Source organism: Paralichthys olivaceus, chromosome 21 (assembly GCF_024713975.1).
Source record: "Paralichthys olivaceus isolate ysfri-2021 chromosome 21, ASM2471397v2, whole genome shotgun sequence".
NCBI lineage: Eukaryota > Metazoa > Chordata > Actinopteri > Pleuronectiformes > Paralichthyidae > Paralichthys > Paralichthys olivaceus.
The window spans coordinates 11,698,644-11,712,936 of NC_091113.1; the positions used below are offsets into that span (position 1 = coordinate 11,698,644).

Genomic DNA, 14,293 nt, shown 5'->3' on the forward strand with positions numbered 1-14,293 from the left:
CTGCAGCCAGGTACAAGGGGGCGATCAAGATGAGTTGGCTTCACTTTTGGGAGTGGTCATGTTGTCCAATTATTAAATAGTCTATGAAATGTGTTAACATTTGCTATTTAGCCTTGAATGTTACAATTTTCAAATATTGTATGTGCTAAATAACATTTTTATCACTTGCATCATTTGTTGCACTCTTAAATCTGACTACTTCCCTAATACTTCCCTGTGCTGTTCTGTGTTTAGACAGAAGATATAAAACACAACAGAGCATTTTCAAAGTATTTATTTGCTTTAAAAAAAAAAAATCAGCCAGTTACTATATGGAAATTAAACCACATTTAGCAAGAAATCTGAGTGTGCACTTCCTATGTTCTGTTGAAACACTAATAACATGAGTCTGGGTTTAAAGTGGTTTAACAGAGTACCTATACCATTTGATCAATGCTCATTTCAAAATAAAAGTCATCTGCTGAAGGTCGCATTGAGCAACAAAGACATTTAAATGAGTAACAACCTTCGAGAGATGATACGCTGGCTCAAAAAACAGTGATAGATGGGGTCATAATTAAATGGTCACACACCATTATGAAAACAATATGAGTGTCTTTTACTAAATAAAATTAATATTCAAAGCGCTTTTAGAGCAAAAATTTAGTGAAAGTGAAATGATAGATATAATTTTTACACATAAATAGACAAGGAGCCTGTGGTGGCACTGCACCTTCACATGCTCGACAATAAGTCAAAAACACTGTCTTCATTTAACATGTAGTGAGAAGAGAGCAATGTTTTCGTCTAGAAAGCTTTTAGGAACAAAACAAAATAACTAACTGTTAAATATCCATCAGATACTGTGTTTTAATTAATACTTCACTTAGCAGCTGCTATGACGACGGCGCTATGAGCCAATTTAATAATTTCAGGGTTAAAACAGTTCTTCATAATGACAATAAATGCAGTTTAAAATAAAAGTAAAAGGAAGAAAAAAGAAAATGGTAGTGTTTATGGAGTGACTACACAGTGGTGACCGTTGACTGGGTTTTGGCAGCACCACAGTCTCATCAGATGACTTGTGTAAACAAAACAGTCCGTCATTCAGCTGACAATTAAAAAAGGAGAAATTTGAGCTTCTAAAAAAATTGATCTGAAAAGTTATAATTTCATTAAGGCAGCAGAAATCTCTTGTGTAAGGGAAAGAGCGCAGTGCAGGACCTCCTTCTGTACTAGAGTTGAATCTACGGTCATTCATCATAAATTCACGTTCAAGTAGTGTTTCTTCACAATGTTTTTCTTGTACAATCCTCCTTCTAACTCGTCAATCAATCCCAGATCCCAAATCGAATCCCCCACCCTCACATTCCCCCCAAGGCCTATAGCAAAATTACTTAATTTCTGTCAATCTGAAAGGGCAACACAGATTTAAGAAACCACAGGTCAGACCTGACTGAGAACCATCAGCTCTACTTAAATCTGTGGCGTTCTTTCAGACTGAAGTCTGATCTACCAGAGCTTCTACAAACAAACAGATACTTGGGGCAAACCCAGATATCATCGTCTTCCCTCTGAGTAGGCGAGTTCTGACTGAAACCGTACTTTCTGCTCCACCCGTTGGTCTGCATTACAAGATTTTGCACTTCCTCCTCCTCTTCTTGACAGGTGGGGGGCACAGGACCGCCCTGATGGCTTCGTCAAACACCGTCTTAAGGCCGCGCTGTGTCAGAGCTGAGCACTCCAGATACTTCACTGCACCTGGTGGCCAAAGGGGAGCGAAACAAAAAAACTATTCAGCAATTAGATGGATTTATTTGCATGGGATGATCATAAAGTCCAAAAGTATTCTATAGATAAAAAGTATAACAAAAACAAAATTACAAATTTAAAAAACATCCGAATTATTAAGATGATCAAGATGATCCAATTAATTATTCCCTGAGAGATCAAGGAAAAGGTTAAACTTGAAATAATAAAACTGACTAAAACTTTTAAACGCTAGAGACAAAACTCTCCCCAAAAAGGGGTCTTTCTTTTTGAAATATTAACAGTATGTACTCTAATTTAAAAACTGGATAAGTGAATGTGCTGGGCTTCAACTGACTTATTTCTTTAGCCATGGCCAGGCCCTGAGGGTAGATGATGGGCGCGAGTTTCTTCTCCTTGAGCTTTTCGATCGTGTCCTTGTCGTCTCTCAGGTCCAGCTTGGTGCCCACCAGGATGATGGGTGTGTTGGGACAGTGGTGTCTCACCTCGGGGTACCACTGCAGGAGGGGGACAGAGTCAGAGGCGGCAGGATGCAGATGGACTGTGTGGAATGTGGGTGTGTTGCTACAAGAACTTTTTTTTTTTCTCAGTTTCCTGGTCGTTATCCAACTCAACATGATGCAACCTTTGAGGAACTCAGAGATTTAAACTTCCACCAACACTGAACAATTCTCAGTGTTACTGAAAATTGAGAAGTAGAAAATAATATCTGTTCCGATAAAAAACATCAACACAACTGGTAGAGGGCTGGTTATAAACTCTACCAGTTGCAGTTTTTATGGCTCTTTAGTTAACATCAGGGACCACATTTGATTTCATTTTGAATCCCTCAAAGTGCACATCTTGAAGTCAACTTTCTATCTTTTACTTTTAGAGCTGTGGAAATTGTTTGAAATCCTGGTGAGTGGCCAAAATGCCACATCTGGATCTGTGAGTCAGTTCTTTCTCCACCCAAGCGGATCAGACCATGAAACTTCATGGAAAACAGATCATGAGTGTTTGGGATTTGGGGACAGAAGAATTAATATGATCCTCACTGGCAAAGGCAACACTTTGAGAGATCAGGCTGTTCAGGCTCACCTTGGCACGGACGTTTTCAAAGGAGGCTGGACTGACGAGAGAAAAGCAAATCAGGAACACATCCTGAGGAAGAAAGATGACACCATTAGTCACCTTTAAAGACATTATACCAAAAGAGACATACTTTTAAGAGTAAAAGCTTCATGTTTCTGTTCTAAAAATTTGATCTTAAATAATGATTAGAAATAAAAGCTATAAAATGAATCAAAACAATTCACAAATGTTGCTCTGGAATGGTCTTGTTGGTTAAATACAAACTGACTCCCACTTTCAGCTCCCTGCAAGTCTCTGGCACAAAGACCAGTTTGTTGGTCAAAGGACAAAGAGGACAAACAAGAGCTCCCTTTCACTTCCTTCAGCCGTCCTTCAGGCAGTGTATAGGTACTGTGGATACGAGGCTCGTCTGTGCTGCGTGCACACACTCTGTCCTAAGTAATCCAGGCCAGTGAATAACTCCAAATCAACGTGAAAACAGCATTCAGGCCAACATTGTCTGGCTGATACTGGTCTGTGCAGGACAGTGGACAGAGGCAAGCAGTTGTTATTACAAGTGAGTGTGTGCAAATGCAAAAATATACACATACTGTCTGTGGGTAGGAGAGTGGCCTGAGTCTGTCGTAGTCCTCCTGTCCTGCTGTATCCCACAGACCCAGGTTCACCGGTTTCCCATCAACCATCACATTGGCAGAGTAGTTGTCGAAGCTAAAGGAAGAAAGGCGAATATTAGGTTTTCAATAAAGGAAAAAACTTGTGAGAATGAAAATGTCAGATTCAGTTGCTCCAGACGTTTTCGGGAACTTTTCCTGCCAGCCCCAATGCAGCAGGACAATGTCTGGAAAATTCATAGTGAGTGAGTGGGCGTGTTGACTAACTGGAAGAATATAAAAATGAAGGATTTAATAAAGGATTTGAGATCTTTTGGTGATAAAAGCAGATGTTGGTGTTGATGTGCTGTAAACAAAGACCCATGATTTCAGAATTTATAAGTTATGTCCTGCATCTCGCATGCTCTTCCAAGTGACCACCCCTGCCTCAACGTTCCGCACATTTTCCATGTTGATGTCAAAACGTCAGACTTGGACAATCTCCTGCTGCGTTTCCATAGGAAAGACGTGAAAGACATAATCCGGAAAAGACCAAATTCATGTCTGAAAACAGCTTATGACACATCAAATCTTTGTGTATAATAAAAGAGATGTAAATGCAGATTTTGATTGTTTGCTTCCTGCTTCCTGTCGGGGGGGGGCTGGCTCCGTCACCTGAACCTTGTTACATTTCCATCTCTACACCACAGCTGCTCATAAGAGGTGTGTCTGTGTGTTACTTACACTGTGGGGATGTACTCTCCGGGGAAGGCATTGGTGGTGTAGCTGATGAGGAGGCATGTTTTACCCACAGCCCTGGGAGGAGAAAGACAACGGATAAACAATATAAAATACAAAGATGAAAAGTGAAGATTGCTGTTCAAGATACACTTATTCTGTTAGTTTAAATTGTGACAGTAAACTCTTCAGTGACATGATATTTGTCCTATTTGATGCATGTTTAATGCGTGTCCTCTGACACGTTAATGACAAGGAACAAGGAAATGGAAATATACCTTTAACTTGATCGCAGATGTATCCTTTATTTCAGGCCTCTGTGTGCAGCCTATTATTTACCTCTTCCTAAGTGTTTAACACCTCAGAAAGTTCATGTTTATATTTTGAAGACATTTGTTGAACCCTCTTTCTATACAGTCTATGGTATAAACGTGACTGCTCGATAACAGCTTTGAAGAACAGACACAATTAAAATGGTAGTAATTAATGTGAACAAAATGTAGCTGGTCTTGGGAAAAGTTTGCTTGGTGTGATGATGGAAGTCAAACTACATGGCTATATGACAAAATACATTGAAATTGGTGAAATACTATAATATAATAATGTTTTTTAAATAATTCTGACAATTTATGACTCAGCTGTTAATGAGACAGATTAACTGTTCCTTTTGTGTATTGTAAGTAAGGCTGGCCCTATTTGTGTCTCTATGGCTTTCACTTTCTTTATTCTTAACATATGCATTTTTATTGCCTGCCCAGGGACTACAGATGAAATTTAGCCTCTGTGAATAACTCTGGCATATTTTCAAAAATGTTATTCATATGCATTCTCCCTGTCAATTAAAGTCATTAATTAGAGTATTCTTAATCTGTATATTACACTTACACAAGAGCATTTCAGTATTCTGTGTATTTCAAAATAAAAAGAGTCTTAGATTTTGCACCACACCTTGTCAGAAAACTATTTTAACATGAACCAGATTAACTTCAATTCAAATGAAGCTTTTACACGTTTGATGCCTGAGAATAAGTTTGATTGTTGTTTTTCCAGTTTGTAATAAAATAAAGGACTTTTATAGTAGACACGTGATTATCTAGACACGCTATTGTTGGTGAATTCAACATGAAAGTTACTGAGCTCTGTTGTGAGTTGGTTGAAAACAGATGATCAGTGCAAACAACACCCACAGAACACAGCAGCTATTTAACTTGAACTTGTTAAGTCCAGGACACGTTGAGCTCCCTCCAGTCACATCTGACCGGAGCATGTGGATCAATCTGTCTGACCCAGCCGAACTGGAGAGCGGGGACACAACAGCAGCTGTCACCCATGTCGGCGCGTTATCTACAGTGGGAACTGGGTCAAACAGCCCGTCACCGACCGAGACGAACAAACCCCGGCCATTTTCTAGCAGGGTTTATCAAAGTGAGGCTAAAATACAATGTTAACTCACCCGTCCCCCACCACCACACACTTGATGGCCTGCATCGGACGGCTCGGTGTGGTTAGCTTAGCGTGCTAACAGATAAGCCCGTCCGCACCGTGCGGCCTGGAAAGTACAGAGCGAGAGGAATAACGGGAACTCGACCGCGCACCGGAAAGTTCAAATATGTTTGTTTTTGCTGAGATAATCCGGTTTGAGTCGTCTTCTCCTCGGCAACAGTCCTCCCCCGAGGCACCGGAGCAGCGAACCAGGCAGGGAAACACCCAGGGAAAGAAAAAAACAACAGGTTTGGAGTCAAGATGGTCAAGATTGAGGGAGGAAAAAAAACGCCCTCAGTCAGAGAAGCTGCAGCTCCCGAGATCCCAGAGAGTCACATCCGGTCAGAGAGGAGCGTCAAACCCCGCCATCTACCGGCAACAACACAGAACCCATCAACAACACAGAACCCATCATCTACCATCAACAACACAGAACCCATCATCTACCATCAACAACACAGAACCCATCATCTACCATCAACAACACAGAACCCATCATCTACCATCAACAACACAGAACCCATCATCTACTGGTTATTATCCACATAGAACCCATCATCTACTGGTTATTATCCACACAGAACCCATCATCTACTGGTTATTATCCACATAGAACTAATTAAAATCAGATCCACAAATGCAGTATCAAATGTATTTCTATCAATAATCCAATTCAATTGTACATTTCTGTGAAAAAAGCTGTGGAATTGTTTTTGTAAAATTTTGAGATGGCTGGCTTCTTCACGCTTCAGTTTCCTTGTGTCCACTAGAGAGCAGTATAGCACAGTGTTATGACATGAGACAGTCTAAAACATGCAAATAATTTTTTACTGACCTACAAATATAAACCTCTCTATATATAATATAAACCCTGTCTTCATTTCGCTGCCTTTTAGTCTCTAACCATCATCTCTCTAATGGTTTATTCCTCCATCAATTAATCACTGGCTCCATGGCAACCACTGAGTCCAGCATCCTCTCTCTCTCTCTCACACACACACACACACACACACACACACACACACACACACACACACACACACACACACACACACACACACACACACACACACACACACACACACACACACACACACACACACACACACACACACACACACAACATTGACTCTGGATTATGTTATTGGGGGATTTTTCCAGCAAACAACACATTAACTGGATAAACGTCACCATTAAGTGGGCGGTAAAAGCAGGGGAGAGAGATTAATGAGGGATAAACAGGCCTTTCGTCCCCACATCAGGGAGGCTGTAAAACACAGTGGAGTCACTGCAGGACCTCAGGACGTCAAACTGTGGAAAGAGATTAAAGAGGAATGAGGCGTATAAAACATATTGCAGAATGAGAAGCATAGCTGCTCTGGCTTTTATTTCTATAAATACGACCAAACATCCAATTGTGACTAGTTCCTCTTATAATCGTTTCCCCTGCTGTTTGTTTTAAGAGGCCAGAACCTCTATAAGAAAGTGTTTGTTGTTGTGGCATTGTTTTGCAGTGTCACTCCTCTATTGCCTCCCTCTCACCCTGAGTCCATATGCATCTTCCATCAAACCGCAGTTCAGACATTTCCTCGGATCATTACGTGCCACCATTAGTCTTCTAAATAATCACAGGGATTTAATGACCCCTATCATGGCGCTTTCTCATTTGCAATTGAGTCAGATTGACAAACTGCAGGCAATGAGCGCTCAAATGCCCTGAATGTGCTCTGTAATGTGTATCGCTCACAATAGAGTCCACAGGATGTCCGCTGTTTGTGAATGTGGATAGAGCCACATAGAGTGAAAGCTGAAAGATGAGAATTGGTATTTTCCTTGGATTTCATCAGTGTAGCTGAACTGAGCACAGAAAAGCAGATGGCGGAACACAGCTGAGGCTTTTTGCATTTGTGCTGCTGCTGTTAACTCTGCTTCCCACACAACCAATGTAAGCCTATATACTGTAGTAATAAGATCATGTAGATAACTGGTGTTGCTATGAATCATTCAGTGCGGATGGAATGGATTTCTGGAGGTTATCTGCACATAAGCAGCACAGACTGATCGGAGTATTGCAAACGTGTATCCTTGATCTGATAATAGACTTTTATACAGATTTACATTTTATTTCACAGCCTCTATAGCGAAAATATTCACCTCCCATGTAAGTCTTTCAATCAAGAACACTAACGTATTATACACATATCCCTTATAATTGCATAAAAATTTGATTCCAAGTTTCCAACTTCACTTCATCATCATTCAGACCAAGATAAGTGCACAGTAGCACTAATACATTGAATCCAGCTCAGAAATGCTATTAAAAATGCTAAGCAGGTATAAAAACTACCTGATGTTATTTGTATACACAGTGTAAATAGAAAATGCACATATTGAATAAGTAGATAAATTAGATGTAAACAGACATGAGAATCTATGCACATATTGGATGACACTGCATATACACAGAGAGTGTATTGCACACATTGTTCTTGTTGAAGAGAGGGGACTGATGCTAAACTCCACCTGAAATTGTCTCAGCAAAAGAAATAAATTGATCGGTTATTCAAAGCCATGAACTGCTTCTAGATCCCCCCCTTCCCTGAAACCTCTGATTTCCACTGCATGTTAAGCCGTGAGATGAGGATGCACAGTTTACTCCAGGTTGGCTTCAGGCAACTGTGCAGCGTGTTTATTTGAAGGTGGCAGCAGATATAAAACTGTACTTTTGAAGAATTCCTCGCACTGCAACCAACATATGCCGAGCTTTAGTCATGAGATGAAAAGGGACTTCTGTTTGAGTGATCACATCCAGCCTCATCTATTCACAAAGCTATTTTTCTCCTCAAACAATCACCCATGAGTCACTATTGCAATCAGATTCAATCAGATCCAGAGCGGTGAGTCACATGCTGCTGCTCTTGGAACATCAGCAAAAGTCGCAGCACTTTGCTCAAAGTTGGAAAGATGTTTGTTTTTTTCCTCATTCCGTGTTTGTGTTTCTCTTTCTGCACTTTCTCTCCACTCTCTTCACCGTTGTGAGAAAGGAAGTGTGTCACGTTTCTTGTGTGTTTGCAGGAGCAGAAATGTGTGTGAGACTGTCGCATGTGGTTTTCACAGGATTCAGGAATCCTCGGGCTCAAACACAAAATGATATTTGCAGTAGCCAATCATCACCGGAGCACTCTGATACAGGAAAAGTGATAAATGAAGTGTGGCTGCTGTTGAGGTATAATCACATGCATGCATGTGTTCCTATGGTCGGATTATGTGTCACATAGAAACACAGACATAAGGTTATTTGATAGTGTAACACCCCCACCCTCCTTATTGCACTTGTTTGTCTTGTTCTCTGTGTGTTTGTCTGTCTTTTATGAAGAACTAATACAAATCTGTAATAAATAAATACAATTGTAATTAAATTACAATGTATAAAAAGTTCAAATGTATTGTTTAAAGAACAAATGAATAAATGTGTAATTGTATTGTTTAAGCTCTCGTGTTCAAGAAAAACGTATCACCATTTTGACAAACATCCACATGACAGTAGCATTGAATAATCAGTGAGTCTCGATCAGAATATTTCATTAAATAAAAATCTCTGATGCTGAATGGCTCAACATGTACCTCATTATAACTGTATGGGTCATGAAGCAGGTTATTTGCTTACAATGTTGCTGCTGCATGAATGTAGCCCAGAGTTGCACTGCGGATGAATCCGGTTCCATGCAGCACAGGGTCATTTCCTTGATGAGTGCAACAAAAGTTCAGGGCATGAAAACTTGGGTTTGTTTGAGCAATGAGGAGGCGACATGCTGAAAGAAAAAACCTTACAGAAGAGTGGGTGTGAATTTGTGATGGATTCTGGGAGTGTGTTTATCTGCCGGAGCATGAAACTCTATGAGGAGCAGGATTTGTTCTTTGAGATTCCAGTGGTTATTTTTATGATTTTTTGGAACTCATCTCTTTTTGTCATACCTACTCTTCCTCAAGGTTCTACATATCCCAGAAAACCTGACAACAACCACCAGAGTACAACTCCTGCTCTTGCTCTGTTCCAGATATTTCCTGTCTGACCTGGGCAATCTCCTGCTGTGTTCTTTACATGTGAAAGGCAAACTTTAGAAAATGTCCACACCCAATTTTCCCTGAATGTCTTAAGGCTTCTCTACTCCACTTGAGTCTATAGAGGCTACTGACAGTACAGAAGAAAAAATTTCACCATGGCAGATTGTCTACATTTTGCAACTTCAAGGGGGCGTCACGGATACTATAGAACAAGATAGTACGACACACACAACACAAAAATGTATTTTTTGTTGTTGAACGCTTCCAAAGAATTGTAGTGTGAAATAACATCTATACTTATGCATTGGATTTGTCTTGACAAAGACGTAGCAGCAGACTGATGTATCATCCCAGAGTATGTGTGTCCCCAACTGTAATCAGGCCGTGACACATAAACATTGCGGCTTGAGGTCTGTTCATCCATCCACTCCCTGGACTTGTGTATGAGAAGCTGTGATGTGGTTGACACGTGCTGCCTCACAGAAAACCGCCAACAGAACATGAAGCGCCTTCATGCAGTATTTCCTTCAGGCTTGTAAAGTAAGATGTGATTAAATTTCAGAGCTGGCAAAGATAACATGGACTAAAGTTTTGTTTATGGTTCAGAAATGTATCAGAGATGCTGACCGTTACTTTCCTTTATCTTTCTCTCTTTTAAATTTAAAAAAGAGTTGATTTGAAACGAGATATCTTAACTTTGAGCCAGAAGATATTTTCTTCCCTTCTTTTATTAGATAAATACAAAATTTCAAAATGTCCTTAATCCTGATAAACACAGTGCACATGTGAACAACAGATGAATTAACTCAAGTGTTGGGAAATACTTGACTTATTTGATGACGAGAGCTCGACTCCACCCTTTTGGTTCCACTGAAACTGGAAGTGGAGCCTCTTCCTGCTCTGGTCCGGACATCTGAACATTTATTCCCAAAACAGACAGCCATTTCCTCCCTACGCAAACCCTTTTCCTTTTTGTGCACATACTGAGAAGAGTGCAGGCAGGAAAAGACGCTGGGTGATGGAGATGTCATGTGCTCAATAAACGCCCCAAGTTTCACATCATATTGGATGAAATCAACTAAGTTTGGTTCCTCGCTGCAGGTGGGCCTCTGAGGGAATGCGAACAGGAATTTATGGGAACATGCTGCAAATTAATTGTAACTACCAAGCGCTGTGGAATCAGTATATGTTTATGCCTGGAGCCTGAGAGGGGAAAACAAGTGAAACCATGAATGTTCTATTTATAGGAAAGAGTGGAAAAGTTGTTTTGACAGTATGCTGCTGTCCGTTGGGAGTTATAGACTGAGGGAGAATCATGCAGAAAAGGCTCATTCAGTATTTATGTCCCTGGAGAGAGCAGAGTTTGGATCTATAACTTCACATGTGATCAGAAGTTGAGATTGAAACTCTGTGTATCACTTATATTTTGAGGTAATTGGCCATTTCGTCCTTTCCTGACTGAGTGGAATTGAACATAGTGCATTATATGATTGTGTTGATGTCAGTATGTAAAAAAGTTTATATTACATTTTCCCCTTTTCTTGTATGTATTGTAACATGTGTGTATGTAGGGCTATGATACCACTAGCATTGTTGCATTGATTGGAAATGTGTTTTTGTGCTCCACTAATTCCAGTAACACTGAAGTAATTCCTGCTGTTTTTAGACAATGCACACACGTGCTGTGTTTCACCTTATTGTGCAATTCTCCACAATTGTTGTATAACAGGCAGAGCTTTGCAGGAAGAATAGAAAAAAATCCTACATTTTCACAATCTCACTTTTTAATTCACAACAACATTAAGTCTGGTTTGATAGTATATTTTGTAACATCCCATATAATAGAAAAAAAGGGTGATTTGATGCTCTATTAGTAGAGATGCTGTCTCCAGTCAGTGAGATAAACAAGAACTGATCATGTTGTAGTAGAGGTTAAGCTTTTCTTAAAACCGTAAAGGAGAAGTATTGAGCTTACACAGCAGAGCAACAAACCACACTGATACAATGAATACATCTCCATTTTAGCAAATTAAAGTAATTATTTTCTAACAAAAGTCTATTTTAAAGCATGCCGTCTTTTATACAAAATAAAACCACTTTCAATTTTGTATACACCCACACTCAGGGTGGGATTACCAAATGGGTAAAGGGGGCGACTGACAGCAGGGGCCCAGACTCCCCTCGCCACAATTGCACCACAAAAGAAGTATAAGAATGCATCCCTCTGCCAAGGCCCAACAACTCCCTTATGAAACTATATTTAAATTCACTAAATCCAGATCTTTATTTTGATCTGCACCAGATTTCACTCATGCATAAATACCAGTCCCCCAAACAAGCCTGATTGCATTCCTCAAGATTCATGAATGATTACCTGAGAAATTAATGAAAATGGTAGAAATAGTAAAGAAAGTAAGAAAACAAATCCTTGATCTGCTCCCTGGTCCAGATCTGAACCAAAACTTAATGGGTTCTTTCCTGAGAAATACTACATCCTTCTGACTAGCCATCAGTTTTAGCAAAAAAACAAACAAGCACTGATGATAACATAGGTTCCTTGGCGGAGGTTAAGATCCTTTTCAGCATCTTTATTATTTTACTGGTGGAGAAGTGTGGGGGTCAATGGGGGAGCAAAAGCCAATTTTTGCCCCTTGACATAGATCAGATCAGATTTCATAACACTGTAAGGGTGGAGGAGGGCGGTTCGATCACATCACTTCCTTTCCTGTAACTTTCCTCCATTGTCCTCCTGTTTCTGCTTCACAAAGAGTCCTCAACACAACTCCCTTCCTGAACTTCTGACTACATGCTGGGTCCTGCCTTCATATTCCACCAGTCAGTATAACACTCCTGGCGTGGCTGGAATCTTCCCTGGAAAAGCCACATTGAGTCATGAGCTCACATAAACAGGGACAAACAGGACGTATACAAGCTGGTCATGAGCTTTTTGAAGGTGTAATCATGATAACATCACCAGTAAAGAGTGTGGGGTGCATGTATGAGGTCAGAGTCAGAGAAGCACCTTAAACTCAGAGATTTCCTGGTTAACCTGTAGAGAAAGTGAAAACTGTGAAGTCCTGGTAACGTGTGGATGGACTAAGGTTAGAGTCCAAACCCAAAAACTTTTTATAAGGATAGATGTCTCCTCTTTCTCCCACTATCCAGTAACGAAGCCAAAGTATCACATGTACAAACGTCGCCATCTTGGATTGGACCTGCATTTGGAGCCGGAGTCTCGATTTGGGGATGGGGCCGCAGTAGCAGGGTCCAACCAATGAAAATGAGGAAAATGAATAAAATGACCAAATCATCTATGAGGAAAAATTACTTGATGAGTATATTGACTTTTTGATTTGGTCCATGTCACATCCACTAACAAGGAGGAGAATGATGACCTATTCTAAAGCCAGCCACCAGGTGGCGATTGAGACAGTTAGGCTTCACTTTTGGGGGAGTCCGTCTTTCTATACAACCTATGAGTTAGACATGTTGTGGGTATATGGTTGATGTCAATGCACGTGTCCTCTGAAGTCATGGAGACGTGTGTATGTGTGTGTAGGGGGGGGGGGGGGGGTAGATGGGGCGTGGCTTCATGGCGTCACCGTGGTTTGCAGTGTGAATGCAGACGGAGCAGCTGAGGATGGAGCAGAGGAGGAGAAGACCCGCCGCTGTCTCACACCTCTGAATTATCTATCGCCTCCTCTTTGATTCAAAGGCACACTTCTTCTTCTGCTTCGTCTCTATTTTCTGTGGCATTTTTCTATTAATTTCGCCGCTGACACCGCTCCACGTCACCCGTCTGTCTGTCAGCACAACACCGGCTGCGACTGTCTCCTGAAGAAAACCACTCGGCTAAATACACACCACCTTCTCCAGGATAGCCACTGCTACAACAAACATGGATGAGGAGAATCACGGTGAGTCCGATTTATTCTTTTTCATCTATTCTCCACGTTCTGCCTCTATCAGACCGCGAGTGTGCAGGGATGGAGGGATGGTGTGGATGGATGATTGTGAGTCAGGGATGCGAGCAGATGGAGGTATATCACGTCCAAGGTGTTGACCTACCGAGGAAAACACAGCAGACTTGGTTGTAACACCTGTTAATAAAGGAGTCTTTCACCTTGAACAGGCTGCAGGTCCGTTTGTTTGCTCCCAGGTGAGAAGGGTCTGTCTGTTCCTGCATGAAGTCATGATGAAGAAACAGTCACTTCTTCATGCACTCACCCTTTCCATGTGTTTGATGTCTTGCTGTGAGGCTTTGAAGTTGCTCTCACTATCTGGTTGCTCTGTTCGAAGCCTGTTAACTGGTGGGAAATGATAAGATATGTGACAGGCAGGCTGAGCAGAGAGACCTACCAGGGTTTACATCCTTTTACACAAACATTAAAAACATGTCCCTGGAAATGGCCCTGTATACCACAAGAGGTTGAGCCACTATAAATTATGTTTGGTTCTCATAGTGATATAAAATATTATAGTTTGTTTTTCATAATATGAAGTATAAAAGGAGCAATATGGCTGAAACTTATTTTAATTATGGATTTGTTTGCAGGTTATTTCCGTAAGCAATCATGTTTTTGTACATGACATTT

At 40.7% G+C, this 14,293-nt stretch overlaps 2 protein-coding genes across 2 annotated transcripts in view; one reads left to right on the forward strand and one right to left on the reverse strand.

Moving 5' to 3' along the window:
- Positions 1-258: 258 nt before the first annotated feature.
- LOC109626935 (Rac family small GTPase 1) lies at positions 259-5,997 on the reverse strand. Its single transcript, XM_020083189.2, has 6 exons — positions 5,605-5,997; positions 4,158-4,229; positions 3,414-3,531; positions 2,830-2,892; positions 2,087-2,246; positions 259-1,740 (listed from the first exon to the last, which is right to left on the reverse strand). Exons 1-6 carry the CDS (start codon positions 5,637-5,639, stop codon positions 1,610-1,612), a joined length of 579 nt encoding a protein of 192 aa, XP_019938748.1. The 5' UTR covers positions 5,640-5,997; the 3' UTR covers positions 259-1,609.
- A 7,304-nt stretch (positions 5,998-13,301) lies between these two features.
- The window catches only part of cyth3a (cytohesin 3a), a 29,821-nt gene continuing 28,829 nt past the window's right edge, over positions 13,302-14,293 (forward strand). Inside the window, exon 1 of the mRNA XM_069517716.1 lies at positions 13,302-13,615. Coding sequence (XP_069373817.1) covers positions 13,597-13,615 — 19 coding nt within the window. The 5' untranslated portion in view covers positions 13,302-13,596. The remainder of the gene's footprint in view (positions 13,616-14,293) is intronic.

Excerpts from the sequence above, each read along its gene's own strand:
- LOC109626935 (XM_020083189.2), bottom strand. The coding sequence starts at position 5,639 with ATGCAGGCCATCAAGTGTGTGGTGGTGGGGGACGG. Across the intron at positions 2,893-3,413 it reads CACTCTCCTACCCACAGACA|GATGTGTTCCTGATTTGCTT; the intron begins GTATGTGTATAT and ends TTTCTTCCTCAG. Across the intron at positions 2,247-2,829 it reads TTGAAAACGTCCGTGCCAAG|TGGTACCCCGAGGTGAGACA; the intron begins GTGAGCCTGAAC and ends CCCCTCCTGCAG.